General features: G+C 40.8%; 1 protein-coding gene across 1 annotated transcript in view; it reads right to left on the reverse strand.

Annotated features, from left to right (window-relative positions):
• agbl1 (AGBL carboxypeptidase 1) overlaps window positions 1–27645 on the reverse strand; it is a 192902-nt gene that overhangs the window by 45283 nt on the left and 119974 nt on the right. The window contains exon 21 of the mRNA XM_078283012.1: window positions 16186–16366. Coding sequence (XP_078139138.1) covers window positions 16186–16366 — 181 coding nt within the window. The remainder of the gene's footprint in view (window positions 1–16185; window positions 16367–27645) is intronic.

The following is a 27645-nucleotide window of genomic DNA, read 5'->3' on the forward strand; positions in this document are numbered from 1 at the left end:
ATTTCAGGCAAATGCCCTGTGCACTGTCTTAGTAGATCAGAAAACAAGGTTTTAGCACCCGCAATGCGATTTGCACTGGCGCAAAGCTTTAGTAGATCCGGGCCTTAGGATGATAAGACAGCTGGAGTTTTATGTAAAAATCTTGCCTAGTGCAGCTTTACAGTAAAGCCATCTAGCCCACTGTCTGAATACCTACTGTCTGAATACCTAAGCTTTAATCAATCTTACAATCTTACTCTTACTCGTCATGTATATGTAGATAATGCAAGGATAGGCAGTGTCTCTTATACAGTAATTTCTCCCTCTGATCCATATTTGGCTGTGCGTTATTTTAAATGAATGAGATATGCTGATTCATGGAGTGTGTGTTTGTGCGTGTGCTTAGACAAGCATGAGTGTGATGCATGACAGAGCATCTGCCATCTCCCTCCTTTGAGAGCTTGGCTTCTCACATGTGAAGGAGTGTCCTGACTGCATTTAAATTGTGTGTGTGTGTGTGTGTGTGTGTGTGTGTGTGTGTGTGTGTGTGTGTGTGTGTGTGTGCGTGCGTAATACATTGGTCTGCCAAAGCCATCTCCTCTCTTAGGAAGGGGTTTGTGCCACATTATGACATGAAACGACTTAATCCTCACACAGCTCACACCCACAGCACATTCATATACTGCATATGCTATATATGTATGTACATGTATGTGCGCATGATTGTGCATGTATGTACTTGTTTGTATTGTATGTGTGTGTGTGTGTGTGTGTGTTTGTGTGTGTGTGTGTTTACCCTGAATCCAAGGTCCTTTTTTTGTAGTGCATTATCAACAGTTTGTGTGTGTGTGTAGTGAGTTGGTAAGCTTGAATGAACCATGTTAAGTTTAATCAATCAAAGCAAATAAGCTGTAAAACTATTCAGATGAAGTGAGTGAAGTTAAATTGTTAGTTAAAATGATTCTCACACAAGAGATGAATACCGGGGCTATTAACCATTCAAGTACAGAATCCTAAAAGGGAAATATAACGTTTTATAAGTAACATTATGTTATTCCTTTGGCAGATGACATTTCAATCAATCAGTGAGGTCATGAACATGAACAACCTTCTCCTGAAGGCAAAAGTACAGAGAACCAAGACTCAAATCTGTGATACCATGGAGACTTTTTCTAACTAATTTTTTCATGGAGCTGTGTATCAATCAATATGACATGACAGATTAGGGACTGGGTCACAATCCTCTCCCTTATTCTGATTATGGAGGACAGTAGTGAGTGTTCATTACCTGTCATACATAGAAAACTGTCTAAACCACTATATTGGTACAGAAATCGAACTCGAACAATCAAAACGGTACTCCCATTTGAGATCAAGCATAACTATGGCTATAAACGCAAACATCTAGGTAAAAGCTGAATATAGCCAAGGGTGTGTTTACACCAAGCCGTTTATTTGAATTCTGAAGCCTTAGCGCTCCAGAGTTCAATTCGTTTGGCCAGGTGAGAACAATGTCATTCAAACTTGGGTGGCACCAAATAATGGAACCGAAACGTCTGCAAATGTGGGTCTCTGTCATCTAACAAGAGAACTGCAATGTAGTTTGTTAAAGGAACAATCAGTAATATGGACTCTCTAGTAACATCTAATGGCAGCCATAGGAACTACAACAACACGTTCTTACATGGGAGCGCAAATGAAACTGAAAGAAGTTCCGAACACAAGGGGACCCGTAGTTCAGGGGGCGGAGCTTGGGCATATATTGAAATGATTGGGGGTGTGGAGAATTTCCACCAAAACAGAGTATGAACCGGACTGTTTGTTTAGAAAGCTTGAAATCTCAGCAGCCATTGAGGAGTGGCATTGATCAACAACACAAACCCCAGCTGATATATTATGGTCATTTTGTGCAACAAGTCATTGTTCCTTTAAGAGTGAGAACATAATCTGAACCAACTATAGTAATGTCTCCAAAACACAAGGGTTTATGGGTATAAGGAGACGGATGTTGACATCTGATATCCAGCAATTCCTCATGCTTGGAAAGCCTAGCATGAAAAAATGAAGTCTGGACTGATGCTCATATTCAGCTACTGTATTTCCTGATGTGTTATTAACTGGTATGAACACCAGAGAAGGCAAATTACAGCAAATAGCGCAGACGAGTCCATCATGCCTAGCTCCATGTGACTTTTTTTTTTTTCAGGAGTAGCAGCTGGCATGACGAGCTAAAGAGTGAGTATGTGTCATTTAAAAGGGTTTGACATTAGAGTGTGTGTATGTTGATTGACTCGCCTGTAAAGACGTGCTGCTCAATGCAATCATGTTAGCATGGAGCCTACTATCACTCAACATAGTGTTCTCATCACTTAACAGTTAGGTTGACCAAGGGGCCAATCTCCCAAAAACTTTAAGACTTACTTACTAATTTCTCACTGTGATAGTGATATGAAGCTTCTAGTGATATGGAGATTCTTGGGTCTGGGACGAACTAACTGTGTTTCTTCTCTCTATTTCTGTCTTTTGCTGTTTGTTTCTGCCTCCCGTCCTTCTTCTCTCTGTGTTTTACTCTGTTTCCCTCCCTTTCTCTGTCTTGCTCTAATCCTCCCCTCTCTCTCTCTCTCTCTCTTCGTTTATGTCTCTCGTCCTCTGCCGTGCCCCCACAGCCTCAGCTCTGTCCCAGGGCAGCAGATACACAGAGAAACAGAGGGATCTAACAGTGTTAAAACTCTTTGTAAAGCTGTTATTTTCCACAACATTTACTCCCCTCTGCCCGACACTGCAGCTGCCTAGCCCCGGGCTGTGTGTGTGTGTGTGTCTGTGTGTGTGTGTGTGTGTGTGTGCGTGCGATAGAAAGAGTGAGTGTTTGTGCACACATGTCTGTCGGTTTTTCAGTCGGTCTGTCTGTTGTGATGTCTATATCAACAGTGAATGGTAATAAGGGGTGGGACTTCTACCATTGTGTGTGTGTGTGTGTGTGTGTCTCATGTCACAGGTAGGCCTGGATGGGCCCAGGCACACCAACTTGGAAACCATACCCACCCATCAGTTTAGTTAACGTTAAGTAGAAGCAGGCTATACAATTCATATTGTACAAAACATAATTGGCTCACTTGCTAATTACAAAACAAAACAATTACAAAACTGGTGATCACAAAATATTCACAGCAGTGTTGGGTAGATCGCTTTATTCGTAATCCATTCTTTTTCCATTTGTTTATTTACTGCATCATTCATATTCTTTCATTCAAATACTGGTCTGGGGACAAGTCATATATTGTAAATGACACACACAATGTGTGTAAAATATTTTTTAGAAGTTTATAGTTATAATGCTAAGCTAACTGATGATATTTCCAGCCCCTGTTATTTACATTCAATACATTCTGGGAATTCCGTCAACATTTGTCAGACTAAAGATAAATAAATAAATAAATGGATATGTATGTACATGTATTGTTTTGAGTGCCTCAATTTTAGGCTACAATTTCTGGCTATGCTACGTGTGTGTGTGTGTGTGTGTGTGTGCGTGCGTGCGTGCGTGCGTGCGTGCGTGCATATACATATATATATATGTATGTGTGTGTTTGTGATGGCTTTAACAACAGTGGATGCCATTGGGAATCTGTTTCTAAATCCCTCAACTCAACTTCACATAAATTTGTCATGTAACTACAAACAGGCAGTATTTGAAATGAATACTTATCATGCCACGATGTGTGTTTGTTTGTGTGTGTGTGGGTGTGTGTGCGTGCATGCGTGTGTTTGTGTGTGTGTGTGTTGTCAGTAAAAAGTGAATATTAAGAAGGCAAGGGACTGCACTGACTCTATAGATTCCATTTTTTTTTCTAATCTAGCTCTCCTGATCTCTAAAATTTGTATAACAACGTAACACTGGCAAGAGACTTTAAAGTAAATGAAACTGCATAATGCCACGTAAAAGAAATTAGGAACAAAAGAAAAAGAATGACAAGCAAAATAAGCTAGCTAGCATCAACTTGGGTAATGCTAGCAGTAGTAGTAGTAGTAGCAGTAGTAATAGTACTAGTAGTAGTAGTAGTAGCAGCAATAGTAGTAGTAGTAGTAGTAGTAGTATTCATAGTAGTGGATGGATGGATGGATGGATGGATGGATGAGAAAACACATCCACCAGAAATTTGGAAAGATTCTTTCAAGACTTGATTAGATTAGTATTGGGCAAGTTGTTATTGCTATTTAGTATCAGGTAATGTTTGTCATATTTCAAGCTGTCATCTGAAGACAACAACAAAGAAATGCACTTGGCATTAATGTAATACACCAACTATTGGCCATAACTGCTTTGGACTCATGGGACAGAACACTACGACATCCAAAGCCACTTTTCCACCATTTTGTAATGAGATTTAACCGTTTGTCAGTCTGATCATGCAAAGCTTATTTCATTATTTATTCAACAAATGAGTTTACATCACTCGGTCAATTTTCCACTTCAGCTGAGCATAAAACATTTTTGCGGTACTGAGGAAATTTTATTGAAATTTGCTGTTTCCATTCATTCATTCATTTTAATTCAATACATCAAAATTTGCATAAAAATACTTGACCCAGCTTGAAAGAGAGAGGAAGTGAGTAAAAAGATGAGAAGAAAAACTGAGATGGGAACTGAGAGCGAGAATGGAAAACAATGCAAAGAAAAGAAGATTTGACCATATCCAAATTTTAATCTAAAAGTGTTTAAAATGATTTTAAAAATGGTTCAACTAATATGGGTTTCTGAGGGCTGATAGACATTTTTGGATTGAAGCTGCAAATAGCTGATATTTTAAATGTGACCATTTTCATGCCAAAAAATGACAACAATTTACGATGATTCAGTGTTTCCCCCAGAGGTTTATGCTTGTTAGGGTTTAGACCTCGTCAGGATAAACAGAAGACTATGGGACACTAAAACTCTCTCCCTAGGATATTAATAATACCAATACATATGAATTTCATGGCAAACAAAATGTTGCATTAGAATAAGTTCAGGTTAAGCCCTTCCCATAGACAACCAGTGTAGTATTGATCAATTCTACAATAAATGTAATCAATCAAACTGCATCATATCAGAGGTGTTGCCAGGTCCTTTTCTTGCCACTGCCAGATGCCCTGGGAAGTCATTAAAAATAATACACTTTTTAATATTTCAGTATGGTGACATTATTAGAAAGCGCAAGAGTTCAAATATTATGGGCTTACAACCACTTTCAAATTTTGCAGACTTAAATTAGCCACACTCTTTAGTGAATAAAAGTCTTCTTATGCATTTATATTCTCTGCCAGGCTTCCTCCCTCAATTTAGCTGGCAGTGTTGGATTTGCTGGTAAATATTGTTTTTTCTTCCGCTGAAGAAATTTGATTTTGTATTCTAAAACAACAATTGTCAATTTCAATGTGACGTCATCCTGCAAAGGTAGCCTCACCTCGCCTCATGTCCATATAAGGAGTGTGATCCTGTTTTTGGCGTGCGATTCATCTCCCCTTTGTAGCAGAATACCAGTAGATCAGAGTTAGGAGGCCACCCATTGATCATTAATATTAACAAACACTAAATGTTTGAAATCACCTAAAATCTAATTTCTACAAATCTACCACTTTAAAGTTAAGCAAACCCAAGTGCAGAACCCAGAAAAGAGTCCCCCGAGGCACTGAAACGCACACACACACACACACACACACACAGGCAAAAAGATTTAAAGTAAAAATCTATTTTGATGCTTTGGCAATATTGTTCCAATTTCATACCAATTTCAAGCACAGTGAATTGACCTGAGAAAGAGAGTAAGTCAGAGGAAAAGGGAGAGATGAGAAGACAGAAAGAGAGACAGAAAGAGAGAGAGAGAGAGAAACCTGAAGGTGAGATGAGTAAATCCCTGCAGTGTCCAACTTAATTCCTGTGAAATGTCAGTCGTGTTGCAAGACTTACATCACACACACACACACACACAAAGTTGTGGTAGGACTTTCATGGAAACCGGGAGAGAAATAAAGAAATGGTTAGGGAGAGCGACCGCAATTGGACGTATTTCCGGTTGAAACAGGATGTGGAGACAGGACATAACGTGAGGAGGGACTGTTCAAAAGTGGGCAGGTTAGACAAGAACAAACATGGAAAGAGAAAGGCAATGAAGCCCATTGCGTACTCGGTGTAGCCGGTGAAGCAATCTACTGTGCTTTGTCTCCATCTATGGGTGCTGAGCGTTCATTGCTGTGGTGTTTTTATGTATGTGTATTGAATAGGGGTGTAACGATATATCGTGGGACGAAATTTCGCGATCCAAAAACGTGACGATAGGCATCGTGGAGGTGAAACATGGTTCGCGATATCAAGTAAAGCTTATCAATTAGCTGTGCGACCAAAATGTAGACTACTCTTTGTTTTCATTTACATACTTTAAATGCCAGAGGGCGGAATCAGTAATCCTAGATCCTAGTTTGCCTGACTGGCGTTATGACGTCATTGACACCGACATTCACCGACGTTCACTCGAGACCCGGATGAGCCAGGTGTGTAGCGTGCAACAGGAAATCGAAATACACTCGTTACGTTACGTAACATTATCATCCTTATTTTGAAAGAGACGGAGGTAAGTGTTGTGAGACATTCTCAAATTTTCTATCCAGTCTGTTTCCTCAACATTGCAGTTGTTCCTACCAGTTCTGCGGTCTTGGCCCGGCCCAAGTGTTGCGGTTAAAAGTATCAAGTCCATGCGGTGGAAAAAGAGAATGTGACGCCGCTGTCAGTGGCGGTTTATTAAGATCTTATGGATAAATTGACGCCTCTGGTTACTGGTGTTACTGGTGTGTAAACTGAAAACAGGCAATGGTAGCCGCCATATTGGTCTGAAGTAAACGTTACTATGATTACAGACATTATTTACAACCATCGCGAGGTCGGAGGAGTGGAGTGGGATGGGTGGAGTTACCACCCGTACAGACACAGTGGTAATTTTACTCCGCTCTGCTTCAGTGTGAACCAGACATATGCAAATTCACTCTCATTCATAAATTTGGTTGTCACTACCAAATTCTGGCAGTGTGTACGTAGCTGTCAGGTGTCAGCTGCTGCCTGAAAATGTTGACATGCTAATTTTCTTAAAACAAATAAAACATGTCCTCCTAGGTTAGAAAATCAGTGTCTGAACATATTTGTTGTTTTAATTTAAGTTTAAGTTTTGTGGCCTGCCTAGCCAACTAAGGTGTTTGGAGAATGTTAGATCAACCATGTTCAGACATTTGCACTTAATTGTAAAGAGGACATCCTTGTTTAGGCATTTTATTTTAATTTACAATTTGTTTCATTTAGACAAGCATCCGCTGTTAAAAGCTGATTTATTTTATTCAACAGATTCCATTATTTGCTTTTTGCACTGAAAAATATATAACAAAGAAAAAAACCATTATAAAAGAAACTGTAGGAATAGGTTAAACTTCAAGTTGAAAATATTGTTTTTTTGACATTTTATGTCTAAGCAATAAGGAAAGAATCTTCTACAGTCTTAATTTGTTTCCATTTAAACTTTGTTAAAAATATTGTCATTGTATCGAACCGTGAAGCATGTACCGTGTATCGTACCGAACCGTGAGCTGAGTGTATCGTTACACCCCTAGTATTGAATGTCTCTGCGACATTGCTTTGATGAAAACAATGCAGCTAAAACGTTAATAACGGTAGTGCCTGCAGAGGCTTTATTTGTGGAAATTTAAAGAGAAATTTACTCTTCTGTTGCCCATCATTAAGTTGCCACAAACAGGCTATTGCGCGCACTGTTTGGCCCTTATACTTGCGCAGATACAATTCTAATTCATTACATACTGTATATATATATAGATTGTCAAAATCGTCAAAATTTCTCATAAGAGTGAATCATGTTGTCTGTGTATTTGTGTGGGGGCTAAAAAAGTGGCTGCCACAGGGTCAAACACATCACACTTGCTACAGCATCTTTGGTCGATTTCTGCTCTAATCTGACTGATTGTGGGCATTGTATCTATGTAGCGGTCTGCAGCAAATGTTTTGAAAAGGCAAATCACTGCTTTGCACTGCTTTGGTATTGCCTTTCACAATGTTAAATTGTTTTGAAGAGTTAACATAGCTAGCTAGAAACCACTAATTATGTAGCATGAATTGAAAATAAACAAAAATGCTCCGTAAAATTTCATCAGAGCTTACCATCGACCCTAACTATGGATGCAATCGTTCTCCAAGCATTGTTTTGGAGATGTGTTTTCCTGTAATCTTCCAAATAAAAAGTTGCAGAAAAATGGGAAGCTGTTATCAACTTTTCATCCATTTTGCACTTGTCAGGAGGAACTATTTATCATGAAGCAAAATCATATCATTAGGGAAACAAGGAAGTGCAGAAATCTGATCCATGGCCAACTTTTCTCGGCCTGACAAGCTTGTTGACCATCAACACATTGACCATGTTGCTCGCATGGTTAACACTTCCTGTGTGGAGGAGAGAGATATCCTGCCAGTGTCCATACCCAACACCGGAATTAAATTTGGCCGAACAGGGTGAATCTACGGCAGAGTTTCCGCTATATTTTGCAGCTTCAGAATTTTATGAAATGTCATTAAGTCGCAATTACACGAGTCTGCAGAGGGCTTTTAATTTGAAATGACGGATACAGAAGTGGCGACACCTGGCCGAGGCGAGAGGGAGAGAGAGAAAGAAGAGAGAGAAAGGTAGATTAAAAGGCTGCGTTCACACATAGCGTTTTTTGATGTGGAAAAAGCGCTGCCTGGAGCGCTTTTTGTGAGGAGAAATAAAAAGCGGATCACGGCAACGTCACCTGATGTTAGCTGAGCGGCTGCTAGCTCACTAACCAGCTGGTTAGCTCTTCTAGCAGACAGAACAGTGTTATGCAACAAGCAAAGGCTTACCAGATTTTTCCAATACATGTCCAGTAAAATCCATACTGCCTTTATGATCACTGTTACAGTAATGGAAATTCACTTATTACAACGTCCAATTTCTCCACCGGCACTTTCTCAATAGTTGTTGTTGTTATGGGAAACGGCCAGCATCTCTGTCATCGCGATTGGTCGGCTGGGAAAAAGCGGTTCACGTCACCCGGCGCTTTTCTGAAAAGTTGAACATTTCTCAACTTCAGAAAGCGCTCCGCTCTGACGAAAAAAAACACTGCAGCGCTTTTCGGGAGCGGCTGCCTTTTGTGCGCCTTGCGGCCGCTTCCCATTACTTTTGATGAGAAAAGGGCGCTGGCAGTTGGGGAAAAAACGCTATGTGTGAACGCAGCCTTACTTCAATAAACGTTGGTAAAATAATTGCCAACGATGTTTATATAAGCTATGTATTAAAATATTCCTGATTGATCAGATGAGTTTGTTAAAATATTTCTCCAAGAAGAGAAAGATGCCTGATGTCGATGAGGAAGATAGTCAGGTAACGTTACTTTAGCTAGGGAGGGGCTCAAGGTTCTTAGCTATGCCCCGAAGTTTTGAAGGGAAAGAAATGCCTCCTGGTTCTAAAATATGTAACGTTAGTGGTGGCTACTACAATATTTTAATGTTCTTACTGGTTGCGTGATCAAATATTTGTGATGTGAGAGAATTATCTAACGTTACTCATTCTCAAATGTAACCTTATTAGACAAGTAGACAGGCAGGAGTAGTGGAGGCGAGTGAAGCAGGAGAGAGGGCAGAAAGTGAGGAGAGTGGAGTATGTTCTAAAGTTTGTTTTGCAGTCAAGTGTCACTTTATTTCATATTTTTTAATTACCTATTGATATTCACTCCGACCGCCAGCGTACTACGCGCTCGCACCACCCAGGTACAACAAAACCCTTTCCCCCGCTGCTAAAAAAAATCCGAGAGGAAACACTGTATGGTGTCTCAAGTAGTGAGGATGGGACGGTCTTCTGTGTTGCAGCCCCACTTTATGATTTAAAGGTCCCATATTCTACACTTTCCAGTGTTTTATTTTATGTCTTGAGGTCCATTAGGTGTGTGTGTGGTGTCATGTACCAAAAACACTCTCAATCCATTTTACACGTGCAGCATCTCTCTGAGCCTCTCTGAGGCTGTTTCTGTTACTGTGTCTTTAACGCCTGGATTCCACCGGGGGCGGCTGCGTCGTGTTCCGGCTGCGACGCGGCCGCCGGAGCTGATCGCGGCCACTCTAGACAATGCTTGTGATTGATTGCATTTCAGAAGCGTCCCAGAAGTGGCTCTCCGCTAAAAATACACGCCTAGTTTTTGACGGAAGCGGCGTCGAGCCGCGTCAAGCTGCACAGAGCAGATCGAGCTGGGCAGGAAGTCAGACACAGGAACAGCATAGAGCATCCGGGCAATTTTCAAAATAAAACACCCTTGCAGACTCCCGATCGTATATCACATCGTAACCGTAACCGTTGGCACCAGGCCAGAAGTCAACCGGTCAGAGGATTTTCAGCATGGATGACGAGAGGTTCATCTTGGAAGTTGAAAAAAACACGGTGTATATCCCAGCAATACCGGCTCCTTCTCCTTCTACCCACCCTCTGTAGTCTTTCATGTATAGGAGAAGAAATGCAAGTGTTCTCCTCCTGCTAACAGGCACTGTATGTGAAATATAGATACAAAATAATTATGAGGATGAATGTATTTTTAACAACTACAGCCACAAATCTTTGATCCATGTCGTTCATAACTGGACATAACTGGACTAACTGGACTGTATTAACTTTGTCTGTAGGCTACAGCACAACAAAGTAGGAAATAACAATTAACACAATTACAACAGACAAAAAAATAAGCACAAAAATCAAGGAAAAATGACCAAATCAGCAAGTCAAAAAAATCGGCCAGACAAAACGCTCCGCTTCTGAAACGCTCCCAGTGTGGTATGAAGCCGTGCGGAGGACGGAACAACACCGCGTCGCAGCCGGAACGCGACGCAGACGCCCCCGGTGGAATCTAGGCGTTAGGCTCATTAATATTAACGACCCCTCTGTTCTGATTGTGAAAGTGAAACGTGAGACACCACAGCCCGGCAGCGACAGGTAGGGAAAACTCTCCAGTAAATACACAATGACCACTGCTCAACCGCTTTGAAAAAAATGCTTTGTTAGTCTATTATTTCTTACAAAAATGATAATGAACCTTTGTGACGCCACAAAGTTACGGAAGTCCAAACGGCTCGTTTAGAGGCTCGGTTTCCTAATATGGATTGTGTGGATTTAGTTGGCGACCGTGCGTTTTGATACTTTCACAATGTTTAGATAGCACATCCAACTCCTTTATAATCACAGAGGCAAGGGAAATCCTGTTAAACTGATAAGACAGCTGGATTTTTATATAAAAATTATTGTCTAGTGCAGCTTTAAATTTCATTGCTCCAGTGGAGATGCTCATTGGCCATCAGTAGAAGACTGGTTGTTCTGGGCAGCTCCCAGTGACCAACAGCAGAAGACTATGGTTGTCTTGGGCAGTTGTGTTTTACTATATGAATATGAAGCAGAGTGTTGCTGAAAAAGAGCACTGAGCTCAGTTGACTTTCCCTGGATGAACATGAAGGTTAAAAAATAAAACTTGACAAGGGACAAGAGCTAAAATAGAGAAAGTTCATTCGAAACAAAACAAAATCTCACAAGATTGTCAACACAGATATTTGAATTAAAAATCTGCATACAAACACAACCTGTTCCAGCATAATGTTGAATCCCAACTAAAGTCTGATCTGCATGATTGTGTGACAGCCAACGAATGTTATCCCTAGAGCTGGCCAAGTTGTCATGGCAACATCACTTCACTGTCTCTCCAACTCTGTTTTTCAGTGTCTGGATCTCAGGACCCAGAGGTGTGCAGCATAAAGTTTAAAATGGAAAACGAGACAGATTGTGTCCAGTCCCACGATGACATAGACCTAATTAGCGATCAGTTTATTCATTAATGATCAGTTTATTTTAATGTGATCTATGGAGAATACAGTAACATTAGCAAACATAGGGTGGCACAGTCAGGGGTGTGAGGAGGGTGGCAGCATAGAATGACACAATATGTCACGGGCTGAGCAATGACCAGCCCCTTAATTGAAGAAACGCAGGAGATATCCAAGGGAAAACAAAGGGGCCAGTCTACAAATCACTGGGCTGGAAGAGGCTTTGAAGGCCCAAACAACAAAATAAATCTTCTGCACAACTTAGTTCAGTCTTACTTCGTGGGGCTTGTCTTGAGTTGTGGTCTTCTGTGGTCCCCAGTATCTTCAAAAAGTCTTTTGTTAAGTGCAGACTGTGGAACCTCTGTTCCTCGCTGTCTCTCTCAACAAACTGTTTGCTGTTCTTGTCAGTGTGCCACTTGCCACAGGGGCAATCAGGGGAACAGGTGTGGGGCCAGGTAAGCTGTCAATCTCTGGTATGAGCAGCAGAAGGAGCCAGCACACAGTAAGTAGCAGCCATCCACCACCATTCCCCTCTACACTCCCCTGTATGTGTCACATACCCTTCTCCTCAGCTCCGACCTGGAGGATGGGGCACTGGCTGTCCACAGGGTATGTCTCCTGGAGAGGGCATCTGCATTCCTGTGGGCTTTGCCAGACCTGAGAATGAGAAATCAAACTGCAGCAGGGCCCAAAACCTAACATGTATTTGTCTCCTCATTTCTCACCATCCAGACTAGTGGAGAGTGGGCGGTTACCAGCTTGAACCTTCTACCCAGGAGGTAGTATTTGAAGCTTTCCAATGCCCATTTAATTGCCAAACTTTGTGAGGAACACTGGATGATCATCACTGTTGATCTCTTTGCATAGGACAGTTCCCAGCCCAGTATCTGACAAATCCGTTTGTACCACAATCTCCTTGCTGAAGTCTGGGGTGATGAGGACTGGTCGAGAGCAGAGTGCTTCTTCTGCCACAGGAGTCCACTTCACCACATTAGGGAGCCTGGACTTCTGTCGGGGAGCAGTTATAGTGGTGAAGTGAGGTATGAATCATCGGTAGTTGCTAGTTAGACCAACAAAAGATCTTACTGATTTCTTCGACGATGGCTGAGGCCAGTCCCAGGGTTAGGGTTCCAACTTCCTACTTTGGAGCTTAATGTTGCCTCGTCCAATAGTAAGTCCAAGTAAGCTGCAACATACTCCCTGTATGGCCTAAGAACCTCATCCATTAGGTGCTGAAAGGTGGCTGGAGCCCCATGTAGGCTAAACGGTAGCACAGAGTACTGGAACAAGCCCTAAGGAGTGGCAAAGGCAGTCTTCTCCTTAAACACTGGGAGAGAGGCACTTGCCAGTACCCTTTGGTTAGGTCCAAAGTGCTTATTAATCTGGCCTCCCCCAGCCTGTCTATGAGCTCATCCACTCTAGGCATTGGGTATGCATCAAACTTGCCGATATCATTTACCTTTCTGAAGTCATTACAGAATCTAGAGCTACCATCTGGCGTGGAAATTAAAACAACTGGACCACTCGCTGTGTGATTCTTCGATGATCCTCGTCTCCAACATCTTGTTTACCTCTTTCTCCATGACTTCACGACTGGTCTCAGGTACGTGTCAGGGTCACGGCTGTACTTTTTGGTCCAGTTCTGTAACAACGTGATGCTGGATGTGTGGCCTCCTACCTCTGAGAACACATCCAGGTTCAGTTGAACTAGCCCCTGGAGCTCCTCTCTCTGGACCACAGTAAGATCCTCACCCATAGGAACATCTGGCAGGAAGACTTCCACAGCCTAGGGGACAGACACTGCACACAAAACAACCCGTGCATGCCACTTCTTCAATTTGTTAAATCTGATACAATTTGTCCTATCCAGGCTGCTTGACTTTGCAGTTAACATCACTTACTTTTTCAACAACTTCATAGGGCACTTGCCAGGCGGCCAGGACCTTGTTTTCACAAAAGTGTGAAGGTATGCCTCCACGTCATCTCCGTCTGTCATCTTGGGGATATAGTGGGAGACCCAGGAGGCTGTGGCCCCCTCCTGCATCTGTAGGGTGGCCGCTATTGGGGCATGTTGAGCATGTAGTGTTGTAGTGTTGGAGCAACTCCTGCAGATTCTCGGCACTGTCTGGCATTTTATGCTACCACCACAAGTGGCCAAACAAGGATTTTGCTACACCATGCATGGCACAGTCAGGGGTGTGAGGAGGGTGGCAGCACAGAATGGCACAACAAACACCAACAATATCTTTGGGCAGAGCAATGGTCTTTATTGGAGGAAACACAGGAGATATAAAAGGGAAAATAAGGCACCCAGTCCATAAGTCACTGGGCTGGAGGAGGCTTTGAAGGGCAAACAACAAAAGAAATCTTCTGCACAACTTAGTTCAGTCTTACTTCATGGGGCTTGTCTTGAGCTCTTGTACTTGGCACTGGTCTTCTGTCTTTCGTTGAGTGCAAACTGTGGAACCTTTGTTCCCCACTCTCTCTCTCACCAAACTGTTTGCTGCTCTTGTCAGTGTGTCACATGCCAGAGGGGCAATCAGGGGAATAGGGAGCAGGTGTGGGGCCAGGTAAGCTGTCAATCTCTGGTATGGGCAGCAAAGAAAGCCAACATGCCGGTAAGCAGCAGCCATTCCCCTCAACATTCCCCTGGATGTGTCACAATAGCTAATAGCATTTTTCATACATACATAGAAGCACTCCTTAGAAAGCAATGTGATTTATTGTAAAATGCCACAGTACAACTATTAAGCTACACATACTGTATACCCATTCATCACTGTATAGTAGCCGTCCATGTAAACTAACAGATGAAGACCCTGTAAGTAACTTCACCCATCATGTGACATTATCATAGCCTGTTAACATATCAAGTTCATAGTTACAATTCGGAAAAGTAATGCACTGTAATTTCAGAATTCAGATGACCAGGGTTCTATTCCCAGCTCATACGTTTTCTGTAAGTTCAGTTTTCATTAACTGTAAATTTTTTTAACCCTAACCCTAAATATGGCCAAAACCTTAACCTAACCTTAACCAAATTGTTGTAGTTTCCTAACCTTAACCCTAACCTTACCCCTAAACTAACCATAACCAAAGTTGTTAAGGTAATAATAACAATAAAAATACAAATAATAGTAAACATTCTATTATGACATTTTTGAAACTTAAACACATTTGCTAATAACAACACATATTGACATATATGTTGTTAGTAGCAAAACTATAACTATTATATATACTGTATCTATTTTTCCCCTTCAAAAATAGTCTTCATGGACAAATGCCCCAGGAGCAGAGCTTTGGACGGGAAAACACAGACACAAAGGTTAGAAACATATGGAGAACTTGACTGAAAAAAGAGCAAAAATAAAATACCACGTTTGCTACAAAAAAGCTAAAACCCTTTCACTCACTCCCTCTCTCTTTCTCTTTCTCTCTCCCCCTCCGGCCATACCAGCTGTTAAACTGAGATTGGCCTCTTAAAACACTTGGCAGTTATCACATCTGAATGCTCAATACATACACTCGCATGTGCACGTATAGATGATATTCAAAAACCCACAAGTACACACAAGCATTTGCAAAGACACGTGCAAACACAAACAGGCCAGTTTAGAGTCAATAAATGGAGAGAAAACATGTAGTGAAAACAACCAGTACACACATGGACGCAAGCATGTACTTGTGCACACACATACACGCACGCTGGAGCCCACAATTATCAGTGAACCAACAGTTTCACAAATGAAGTGATGGGTGTAGGTGACTTTCTCTGGGTGGAAGTATTCCCACTACTTTGATGAGAAATGGTACAAAAGTTGACTTTCTCTGGGTGGAAGTATTCCCTCTACTTTGATGAGTAATGGTAGAAAAGTTGACTTTCTCTGGATGGAAGTATTCCCACTTCTTTAATGAGAAATAATAGAAAAGTTGACTTTCTCTGGGTGGAAGTATTCCCACTACTTTGATGAGAAATGGTAGAAAAGTTGACACTACTTGGATTTTATCTTGGATCTTACTTATTTGTAAATACGTATTTGACGAAGCAAGTATTTGACAAACGGCAACATGCAGAAGGTAACCAAGTTCAATTCCAACGGTATGATATTATGGTATGGTAAAAATTCATGTTAAAAAAGCTTTTGGAAAGTTTTGATAATATCAGATATTTAGGTCCTGATTTCACAAAACGATGCAGGTAGCAGCTATAGACGACTAGGGATGTTGTCGTATCAATATCTATTTAACATCTAAATGTGTACTGGGATTTTTTGAGCCCAACACTGCATCCCACTCACGTGCCGTTGATGACTCCGTCTGGGTTCAGCATGGGGATGATTTTGAAGATGAAGGCCTCCCTCAGACTCTGGGCCACCGGGTCGTCGCTGCACAGAAACTCCAGGGTGCCCTTCATCACCCAACTGGCATTGGACTCGCCTGGATGGACTCGCCCTGTCAACACAATACAGGGCCGATTACCTGGAGAGAGAGAGAGAGAAAGAAAGAGGAGTATGTTTCATTCCGTCTAGCTGTCAACACAATACAGGGACAATTACTTGGAGAAATACAACAGAGAGAGGCAAGGAGAGAGAGATAGTACACAGATAAATGGTCTTGTCAGCTGCTGTGTATGTTGACTGTTGTCTCTCGTATTATTTGTCACTTGGTCAGTAGATGCTTTTAACATTTGCAGCAAACAGATTTTTACCCTTGTGTGCCGATGAAGACTTGAATTGAGAAAGAAAGATTTTGTTCTTCTAGATAGTGATGATATACTACTGTATAGTAAATGTTTTCAAACCAACAAACAAACAAATCATCCAAAAATGGGTTTAATGTATGAACTGTTGTTTGTTGGTTTTTGGAAATTAAGAATTTGCATATTGCTTTTTGTAATAATGCCTCTGATAAACAGTCATGACAATGATGCAACTGAATTGAAGGAAGGAAGGAAGGAAGGAAGGAAGGAAAGATTGAGGTCAGCCACAAGTCAGTAACACTTGGGGCCAGATGTATAAATGCATAAACACAAAAAGAATGCATACACCACTTTCCACAGAAATTGGTATTGATAAAAAACAATGTGCTGTGAGAAGATGCATACCTCCATGCATGCTCTAATAACATCACAGGGAATTTAGGAAACATTTTATTTGGAGCTTTAATCTTTACAGGACACCATAATAGCCTATTAGGTCTTGATAGAGTTAAATATAATATTAAATATAGCTGCATGGCAGCGATGCACCGGGGTTCACTATATGAGGACAAGAGATGGGAACGACCTGATTGCTATTGGGAAATGTTTGGAGCAAAAGGAGTTACAGTTATGCAGTTGTGCAGAGCAACTACTCCAACTCCAACTCACAGATGAAGTGTTAGATTAATGTTGACATGCTAAGTATTGACTAATGATCTGTTTTCCATGTAAGATATCTTCTAGGTGAGAATGAGAAGTGCAGGTGTTGCATGTTTCCATTGATAAGCAGTCGTTATTGTTTGGGCAAGAATAGAGTGTGTGTGTGTGTGTGTGTGTGTGTGTGTGTGTGTGTGTGTGTTCAGAGATCCACCACAAAACATGGTGAACTAGTAGTAGAGAGAATAGATAGTTGTGTAGAGTATGTGGCTAGTTGGAGTTGACTGAGAAGCATTTGGAGTTGTTCACAATGCACTGAGTGAAAGGGAAAATGTGAGGTATTACATGCAGTTCTTGAGGATGACACAAGGATGCACTGAAAATGTCAAGTGATATGCGATGTGATATTTAAGCACTCACTGCACATATCGTGATGTTAGGTTGACACAAACAAGATCTATCATGTTGATCATTGCTTTGGAACAAATAACTCACTGTTCAACTCACAGTGATATCAGCATATAAGGTGATTCCTATGGCTACAGGCTCACTTTCTATGAACGCACCGATGCTCCGGTTTGATGTAAGTGGCATAGGTGGAGTTAATAGGAATTCCAGAAATGACAACAGGGTTTCATTATTAATTAGTTTAACCCTAATGTAACAGTAATTCCAGCAATAAGCATATGGAGTTACAGTTATGCAATGTTTCAGCATGTCAGTGAGGCACAGCTGATCCCTCTTCACATTACGGATAATTCTAATCCTAATTTCTTCCAGAAACAGAACAGAATATGAAAACACATGGAACATATGACTAAGGCTCCTTAGTCAAGTGGAATCATTCTTCGCCTCATGTTACTTGTGTGTCAAATGGGACAAACAATTTCCAATCCATGCTACCACTCAGCGGTGCTAGCAGCAAAATGGACAGGTTACCACAATGTGACAAATAATGTATTGTGTTCCCTGATTGCCCTGCAATGCATACCAACATTTAGCTTGGTAGATCTATTTAATATGATGTTTCTGACCAATTTGTAGAATTTCAAGTGGACTAATTACTATGTCATGATTTTACAGTCAGTTGAACTTTTAGTGCAAAGTAAAAAAAAAAAAAAAAAATTTGGACTGATATTTTTGTTTTTCGCAAACTATGTAAAGGCTTACCTAGTTCATTTTCTTGCCAAATTTAGTGTCATTCTGACCTACGGTTCATGTGAAGAAGATTGTTAATGGTTCTTCTTAAAACCCAAAATGGTGGCCAAAAATTATAGATGGACATTATGGGTGCTAGAGGCAAAAATGTTCAGTATGTCCAGATACATATCTGTACCAAGTTCCACATCTGTACGATTAGCCTTAGATTTTCAGGGCCTACTATAGCACCCCCTATGGAACAATCAGTACCATTCTTTGTGTCCCAGTAGCAATTAAAGTAGTCATTTATAATAGTTATTTATAAATGTGTTAACATCCTTTTTATTTCAGTGCAAGTAAATAGGTTTACATTTTGTTACCCATAGCATGCAGTAATGTAGGATTGAGAATAACGCACATATCGGATCATAAATCAGATCTACTTGGCTCAAAACATACAGCTGTGTATAACAGCTGTGTGTGACATCCATTTTTAGTTAATTGTGGGAGTGGGCCGTCAGTTTCATGATGATTGAGATTTATAAAACAGAACAATGCGTGAACACCATGTTAGCAGGGTTTTATAAATCTGAAGAAATTTTGTGCATACACTGATTTTTAGTTTTGATGTTGCAGCGCCTTGAGCTCATCCACAGGGTAGACACTTGGGGTCATGGGGGATCAAACCTGGGACCAGGACACAGGACAGTCTTTCTAAACTCTACAGCACCCTTGCAATTGCCAATTACTACAAAACTGCTCCTATTGTTATCTAGCAGATGTCTAAATTTCCTCTTTTCTGCCAGCGCCTCCAACTATTCAATTATCTAATTTCTCTAATTAAAGCTATGCTAATCGGCTGTCCTCTGTACCAATCACAACAATTAATTAAGCCTCGTTAGTGATAGTGACAGCTGGGCAATTATGTAGGCAACTTGAGGTTATGAGTGATAATTGTAACGTTGCGCTGGGGTCATAATTAACATTTCTGTGTGTCAATGTGATTACATTGTGAATGTTGTATAGCTAGTATGTCAACAGATGGGAGAGTGTCTGCGTCAGTCAGGGTCATTTGAATTGAATGACAGTCGATGCTATTGAGGAAGATATTTTGACAATTTGGGTTGTGTGTCTGAGCAACCAATGGACCCAGTGTATAGAGGTTGTGGCCGCCTATCCCATTTCATCGTTTAACAGGCTTAGAGTATTGTGGTTACAAAAAATTTCAGATTACAGCTAGTCTTGGAAACTAGGTGATTCCCCCAGAATTTTATTCTTGTCACGGGGGAAAAGCCTCTGAAACAGCATTTAGACCATCATGAGACACTATTAGACTATTGGCCTTTTTGAGGCGGTCCCAGAGGAACTACATCTTACAGCCCTGGAACGAATCGCTCTTGCCTTTGCCTCTCTTTCAGCACGTCGGGCAGTAGTGCTCACATGGAAGGAGACTGCCCCACCCACTCATTCTCATTGGGCCAAGGTCATCGTGAAAGGGGGGTGGAGGGAAACGGAGTGCCAGGGGAGGGGGGAAATCATCGCCTGTACAACTATTTTCCCTATAATTAGTACATAATGTAATGGTTCTTTCCAGGAAACGTCCTAAAAAATTAACAGTTCCTTTCTGGGAAATTAGGAAATTGCAGACCCGGAAAATAAAGCGTTACCAATTCATGTTATGTATTATATATCGAACAATTGAATTAATAAAATGTGCAGAGAAAATAAAATTTCATTGCAGATTTTGAGCCTCCATCCATCGCATCAGCAATGTACCAATGACTGGTGGCTGATATCTGATATTTAATAAAATGCCATATCGTCCCGATATATCGGCAAACTGGTATGGTGGTCTAACCCTAGTTAACCATAATTTATTAGAGTTAAAAGGGTTTAAGGTATAACGCGAAGCAATGCCTCTTAGTGACACATTGCTTTTGTAAAATAGCGGTACACAGTTTTAATAAATAGTAATGCAAATTTTAAATACATCTTTTACTCTCAATTAACAATAACTACAAGCCAAATAACTTTTGAACAGCAGCTAAATGATATTTAAATCAACAGTTACTGTAATGTGTGCAGTGGCATTTTCTGCTTTTCACTCAGTTTGCAATTCTCAATCACACTTTTTGCTAAACACTACACACAGTTCTCTACATTAGGCACAACTTAAAAAAAAAAAAAAAATCACTTGTGTTCATTTGGAAAGCACTGCCATTCAAAATGCTAAACTTCATTTACCAATTGGCTTTAGCACTATGAAAAAGGCCACAGGTCGCTTCAGTTCACCATGTGGTCGACCATGGACTGAGTATGAGGGAAGTTGGGCACAGAGTCCAGCCCAACCTGAGCTGCTTCACTGCTGCTTCCATCATCCAAATTCAGAGATGAGAACAGACAAGTAACCTACTACTTATACCATGCTACTGTTCTTTACAGTATACTGTAGGACTACATATCAGTACAACACATATCCAAGTGTTGAAATAAAGTATTTGTGATTGAAATAAAGTGTTTGTGCGTTATATATCTGCGTAGATATACATTACTGTAACAGTCTTTTACAACAGGCTACTGTGCATAAGTGTAACTCTGAAAATGCAAAAGGCATAAGCCTACAAATGAGATAGTAGTAGTAGTAGTTCATAGTAGTGTTTTCCGTTGAGCACATCAGTGTGCAGTCGGTTGTTAGAAAGATGTATTCATATGGTGGTTGTGTGTGTCATTTTGTTGCAAAATTAAATTTTGAGAGAAGATAAAACAGTTTTGAATGCAGTGTTTCATTTTGGCTCACTAAGGTTCATTTTGAGAAAATTAGCCTTAGTTTCAGAAAATGTGTGTAAGCAATTGCGAAAAATTATAAATGGTCAAGGGTGTGTGTTCAGCAGGTATTTTACAACGGCTTTGATGACAACAGCATGACAATTTTCCCTGCCTATCTGGAATCTCAATCAGATTAAATCTCTCAATGAGATTAAAATGCACAAAATAACACATTGTACAATTATATACCTATGAAGTTTCAACCAAAATTACATTTAAACCACCATAAAGCTGATGACAGAGGCTTTTGGTCTTAATCAAATGTTCACTTTTAGCCATCAAATTTTAGATCTCTTCAGCCATTACTCAGATCCATTGATGCTAAGCAATGCAATGTCTCCCACACCTCATTGGTCAAAGGGCCTGGTCATCTTACATTACCATTGGATGACTGCCGGTTGAGGTCCATTACTATTGGCCTGTGGCCCGTCAAGGTCCATTACTATTGGGTTATAGAGGTAGTGAAGCCCATTACCATTGGCTGATTGAGAAGTCTTGGAACATTAGCTTCAGATAATGAGTTGGGTGTCTTGTTTCATATCATTCCAGCCTCTATCATCTATTCGCATGATACATTGTCTTGGCTATTAGGGACAACAAGGCCAGATACACAAGCAAGATTATGAGGCAATGAAGATGGACAATTTTACCAGCAATCATTTCACATTATAATGCTACAACTTGCCTTGTACTATAGAGAGCCTAAGTCCCTCCCCTTACGCTGTCCCCCATGGGACCTTATTTCGGAAAAAATATGTACGGTAGTCAACGGCGAGAGACAAATATTTGTTTGATCCCGTTTGAATTGTGCCATGACTTACACATATGATGTTTTGTCAATTTAAAAGATAATTTTGCAAGTCAAGAAAGTGGCAGTTTGTTGTAAAACAGTACAGTAACGTTTAGTTTTGTGTGAAACCGCTCAGTGAACTACATCTCTCGTCTCGCACAATATACGTCACCAACACCAACATGGAACGAAACATAGGAAACACACAGGCATCGCGTTAACGTTAGCCCCCACTGTACTAAAACTATCCTAAACCAGTTTAAATCCATTCTTACTGTCTACCTTCCAGGTTGTGTATAATACTCCTGCTATCTGAGAGGGACTTAGCTTCAGCGGCTCTGGGTAGCTTGTGGAGAGAGGAAGTTACGTCACTTGCGCGACTTTTGGGTGTGTAGTCTTTCTAATTACGTATTTTTACAGTCTTATAGTTCAACAGTTTTACCACAAACTGCGACTTTCTTGACTTGCAAAATTATCATTTAAATTGACAAAACATCATATGTGTAATTCATGGCACAATTCAAACGGGATCAAACAATTATTTGTCTCTCGCCGTTGACTACCGTACATATTTTTTCCAAAATAAGGTCCCATGGTGGTCCACCGGAAGGGGAGGGACTTAGGCTCTCTATTCCGGGGACTTTTAAAGCTGGCATGGGCAACTTTGGAGAAATGAGCAAGAATTTTAAAGTATACATGTATTGCGGTTACAAACACACATTGCTACAATCCTTGGTCAGGCGAGGCTCACTTTACACTGGAGAGAGAAAGCACCGGCTCCTTAGCATTGGCAAACTTGATAAATGCTAAACCTTTTACGTAAAACACAGCTCTGCTAGCTCAATCTAGTTGTAACTAAAAGATTAGCCAGCAAAAATACTTTTTGTCAGCATAGATTAGTCATTGCGGTTACAAACACACATTGCTACAATCCTTGGTCAAGTGAGGTTCACTCTACAGTGGAGAGAGAGCGCTGTCTCGGGCAAATTTGATGAATTCCAAATCTTTTACACAGCTCCGCTAGCTCAGGCTAGTTGTTACTGAAATGTTTGGCAGCAAACAAATATTTTTTTGTCACACATAGATTGGCTACCGCAGTTGCAAAACCATATAGCTACAGTAGGGTACCTAACACTGGTTGACTGACTGACCTGAATGTGGCTCCTTCCTGATGAACAGTCTTGTGCAGTGGGGAAAATAACTGGCTTCCTTACACAACAAGTTTATTCCAGTCCCAATATTCAGTTTGAATTATGGCTGTTTCACCTCATCTCTTTATGTGTTTTCTCTTTGCAGACTTGTCAGGACTAGACTGTGCGTGTGTGATTGACAGGCAGGGGTGGGACACCTCCTTGCTGAGAGCTGTCCTGATTAGTTAAGATTCAGGCGCCCTCAGATATTGGAGTGGCTGATTACAGGGCCTGGGACAGTCACAGAGACTGGATTTTTTCTCAGAGCATTTGACTTATTTATAGATGTTGGGATGTAAAGAAAATGTCAACAAATATTACCAACATGGTTGTAAAAAAACCTTGCCTACCCCAGCTTTAAGAATTTCATGACACCATGCTGAGAAAATATATCATGACCCTGGGACCAAGCCACACCATTCAAATAGAATTGTTTCATGGTGAAATGCCTGGGTATTAATAGTAAAATCAAACTGTTAGTGTGACTCTCAGCTGATGTTTACAATGTTGGGCATTTCAACCATGATAATGTGAAGGAGGACACTGCTACCTGTGTACAGCTTATTTAGTAATTCTCGTTAGTGTAGAAGTATTCTACACAGCAGATAGGCTAATCGTGAGTGAATGAATTAATTAATGAATATCTTAATGAACCAATTTTGTATATCGGTCAGTGAGTGTTTAACCCATTTACGGATTTTAGTTTGTACAGCTGTAAATGAGTCCAAATTCATGGTGGTAGCCATAGTTTACCAATTTATCATTATTTGAGACTGGAGTTGGCCAACCCTATACTTGGATCAGCAAAGAAAGCTAAGCTTATCGCTTATTTGACAGCTATTATTCAGCTATTTGGCTTGTGCTCAAAAGGTTGTCCAAACCAATTGAATTGAAAAGATCCATAGAGTCCTTTCAATTCAATTGGTTTGGATGGTCAGGTGTCTGTCTTGTTTTGTGATGGTATTGCTCTTAGTCAATCATGTCGTATGGGTGGGAGGTCCCAAATCAGCAATATCAAAAGACCTTTCTAATAACCACATTGGGTTCTATATTCTGATTACCACTTTTATTAGAGGGGTATTTGAGTCATTATGGTTCTATATAAAACCACTACCCTAACCAAGAAACCCATGAAGAATCCTCTGATTTTCTGGGTATAGTCAAAGAGAGAGACAATGAGCAAAAGATAGGAAAGAGGGTGATAGAGAATGTAGCAGACACAAAAAATACAGAAATAAAACAGAGATTCAGACAGACAGAGGAAATGTCAGCTGCAGAGAGAGAGAGAGAGAGAGAGAGAGAGAGAGAGAGAGAGAGAGATAATGGCACAAAGTGTGACAGAGAAATTGTCCTAGTCCGGTGTCAGCTACCTAGAGGCCATGCCTGTCCCGGTAAATTAGATTATGTTTGATAATTAACGGCTTTCAGAAACGAGCTGTGATTGCACTGGAAGCCTTTTTTAATTAGAGACAAGAGAAGAGGGGGGGGGGGGGGGGGGGGGGATGCAGGCTGCTTTGGCTAATCCATCCCTACTGTCAAAAACCTTGCATCTCCAAGAAATAAAAGTTGACTTGTCAGAGATGAACAAAAGAATTCTTACTTTCCACATTGCACCCATGTATTTTTTTTAAATACAGAAATGAATATGAATGGGTTTACATGGGTGTTTAAGGTCATGAAACTCAAAAGTGTAATTAACAACAAGGTAATCACTAAAATGATAGGAGTTATGAGGTTTTCGCATAAGAATGACACTCTGCAGGGTAAAGTCATGGTGTTGTTATAAACCCAGCAACATGGTTGGTTGTAATTAGACCTGATTAGCATAGTCATTTGCATACACAGGAAGAAAACTGGAACTGATTGGCTGTTACTGCTCTAGGCCTTGTTTGTACTCAAGTTTGGGTTGTTTGTCACTCACTCACACTCACACACACACACACACACACGCCACCCTTTGAGAAAAAAATGTACACACACACATGCTCACACAAATCCACATAAGTATACCTGGAAGCTTCTTGGTACTATCAGTCTCATTCTGATCGCCGCTGAGAAACTCCACAATTTCAAGGTTTTAAGGTTAATTGTTTTGCTCAAGTGAATATCAGCTACCCTTATGTGGAGTGAGCTCTCCCCTCTACTTCACCTAAAGGCTACAGGCAACCTTTCGGAGGTACTAGAGATGGACAATAACGCCTTCAGCAGGAATGAGGTTTGGCAACCAGGACAAAATCGATGTGGAGTGCACATTCGGCTGGAAGGAAACAAGGACACACAGTGTCCATAGATGCAAAACAATCTACACAGTGCAGCAGTATTGCAGAGAGGAGGCGAGTGAATGATCCTGGTTCAGTGTGTTGCCTGTAGACATTGTCATGCCTCCTAACGGCCACTAGGGGTCAGATAGGCCAACCGTGAGGATGTGAGTGAAGAAATTTTGTTCATGGCTAGGTAACAATACCCACCTGCAGTAGGGTTGGGTGATTGGACGAATACATCGGGGATCTGCAATTCATCGCCGGTGGAAATTCCCTTGCCAATTTTTTGCCCATTTACTTACCTTGATATCTGGTCATTTTAAATGTAGGCTATAGCACAAGACATTCAGGGCTCTGTTTTTGTGATAGTATGCATGGTAGAGCTTTATGTCTGCAAAGTGGCTTTTTTTTTTATCATCTACGGAAGCATATTGCATTCACCTTGCACTTAACATCCAACTGCTCCAAAATCTGTTCTCCAAATTTCCCTTCAAGAATGTCTATATTGTTGTTAATTGACAACTGACAGCGGCTACGTTTACAGGCACAGAGAATTCACTTTTTTACCCGGTTACTCAAGTAAACTGGTTTTGGGTCGATGTATGTAAACCTGGTAACTTGGTAAGCTCACACTGCAATTATAAGAAAACTGGTTAATATCCCTGGTTTACCCCCTGGCTCCCTGTCTTAAACAGCTTACTGTGGTATGGAAACGTTGTTTTTTAGGGGTTCAAGCCCATAACCCTATTGCTTTTCTAGGATTCTTCTTCTTTTTCTGCCCTTAAATGATCAGTACCTCAGAGAGCAACCTAGAGTGACCAAATTTCTCCCACTACTCAGGCAACAAAGATTTCACTGATTGGCCAGATATGGCACTATAACAAGCAGCTCTACATTTTGGCCAATAGCTCCTGAACCCATAAGGTCTAGAATCACTTTTTTTCCTTTTTCAGTTTCCTTGGCTCAAGTCAGATCCATTGCACATACAGATTTTCATTTCCGCCATGATAGTTTTTCCGCCATTTTGAATTTATGCTTTTTTTTTTTCGCTATTTCTAATCCAATCTCAATGAAATTTTGCACACAGCATATACAGACTTCATAGATTATGGCTATTTGTTTTTTTTTTTAGATCATTTTTTGCCCTTATTAGACAGATGGCAGTGGAGATACAGGAAAGACTGGGAAAGGGAGAGGGACAGCATGTGACAAAGGTCCTGGGCCAGCTTGCCAGAGATGTTGTGGTAACATGGCATGCGTCTTCGACCACTGAGTCACCAGGACACCCCAAAAAATTCCAAACCATTTGACTGTGGTGCACAAATGAATTTTAGTCGAAGACACAAAAAGGAAGTGAAGCATAATTCCTAAACGCTTCATGCTAGAGCAACCAAACTTCAGATATATATTTGGGATGGACCCAAAGTGTATTTGGTCACGCTCCATAGCACCAAAATCAGGTCAACTTTGCAATAGCAACTACTTAAATTTTCTCAACAAAGTTGCTTTAATCTCCACCAAATTTTACACAGACACATTTTTCACCTGCCTACATCATTTTTGCACTTGACAATTTTGCCTTGACGCACAAAAGAGGTTGTCGGTGAAGATGCACAAACAGGAAGGGACGAAGATTTCCTAAAGCAAGTGGCCCCAAAATGTGCATCAATGGCACCATCCTCAGGACAAATTGTCAATTTTTGCAACATGTCAGGCACCATTTCCCTTGGCGGTTGTAGGACTGTCACCAAAATTTTCTATCATTGAGATGTAGGACTTCCAAAATGATGAATCAAACTTATATTGTCACTGTCAAATCATTTGCCCCATAGGCTTGGACTCCACTAATGGTCACTTGTGGCTAAATATATAGATTTTCTTGTCAGACACACAACATTATGAACCTTGATGTCAACAAAAAACATGGCAGCCACCAGTACTACTATTGCTCAGTCAAAGAGGGAGGGAGAATATTCAGTTAACTGGTTTATTCATGGAAACAGGGAGACTCAATCACAGGGAATCAAAGGTTCATATAAACAGATTAACCTGAAGAAAGCCTTAACCAGAGTACAGACAGGCTTACTCTTCATGTAAACACAACCACTGTCTCCCACATCCCACATTTAGAACATGCATCATGACCCCGGGCCTAAGCCAAACCATTCAAATTAGATTGTTTAATGTTAAAATGC

This window comes from Centroberyx gerrardi, chromosome 4, assembly GCF_048128805.1.
Source record: "Centroberyx gerrardi isolate f3 chromosome 4, fCenGer3.hap1.cur.20231027, whole genome shotgun sequence".
NCBI classification, from domain to species: domain Eukaryota; kingdom Metazoa; phylum Chordata; class Actinopteri; order Beryciformes; family Berycidae; genus Centroberyx; species Centroberyx gerrardi.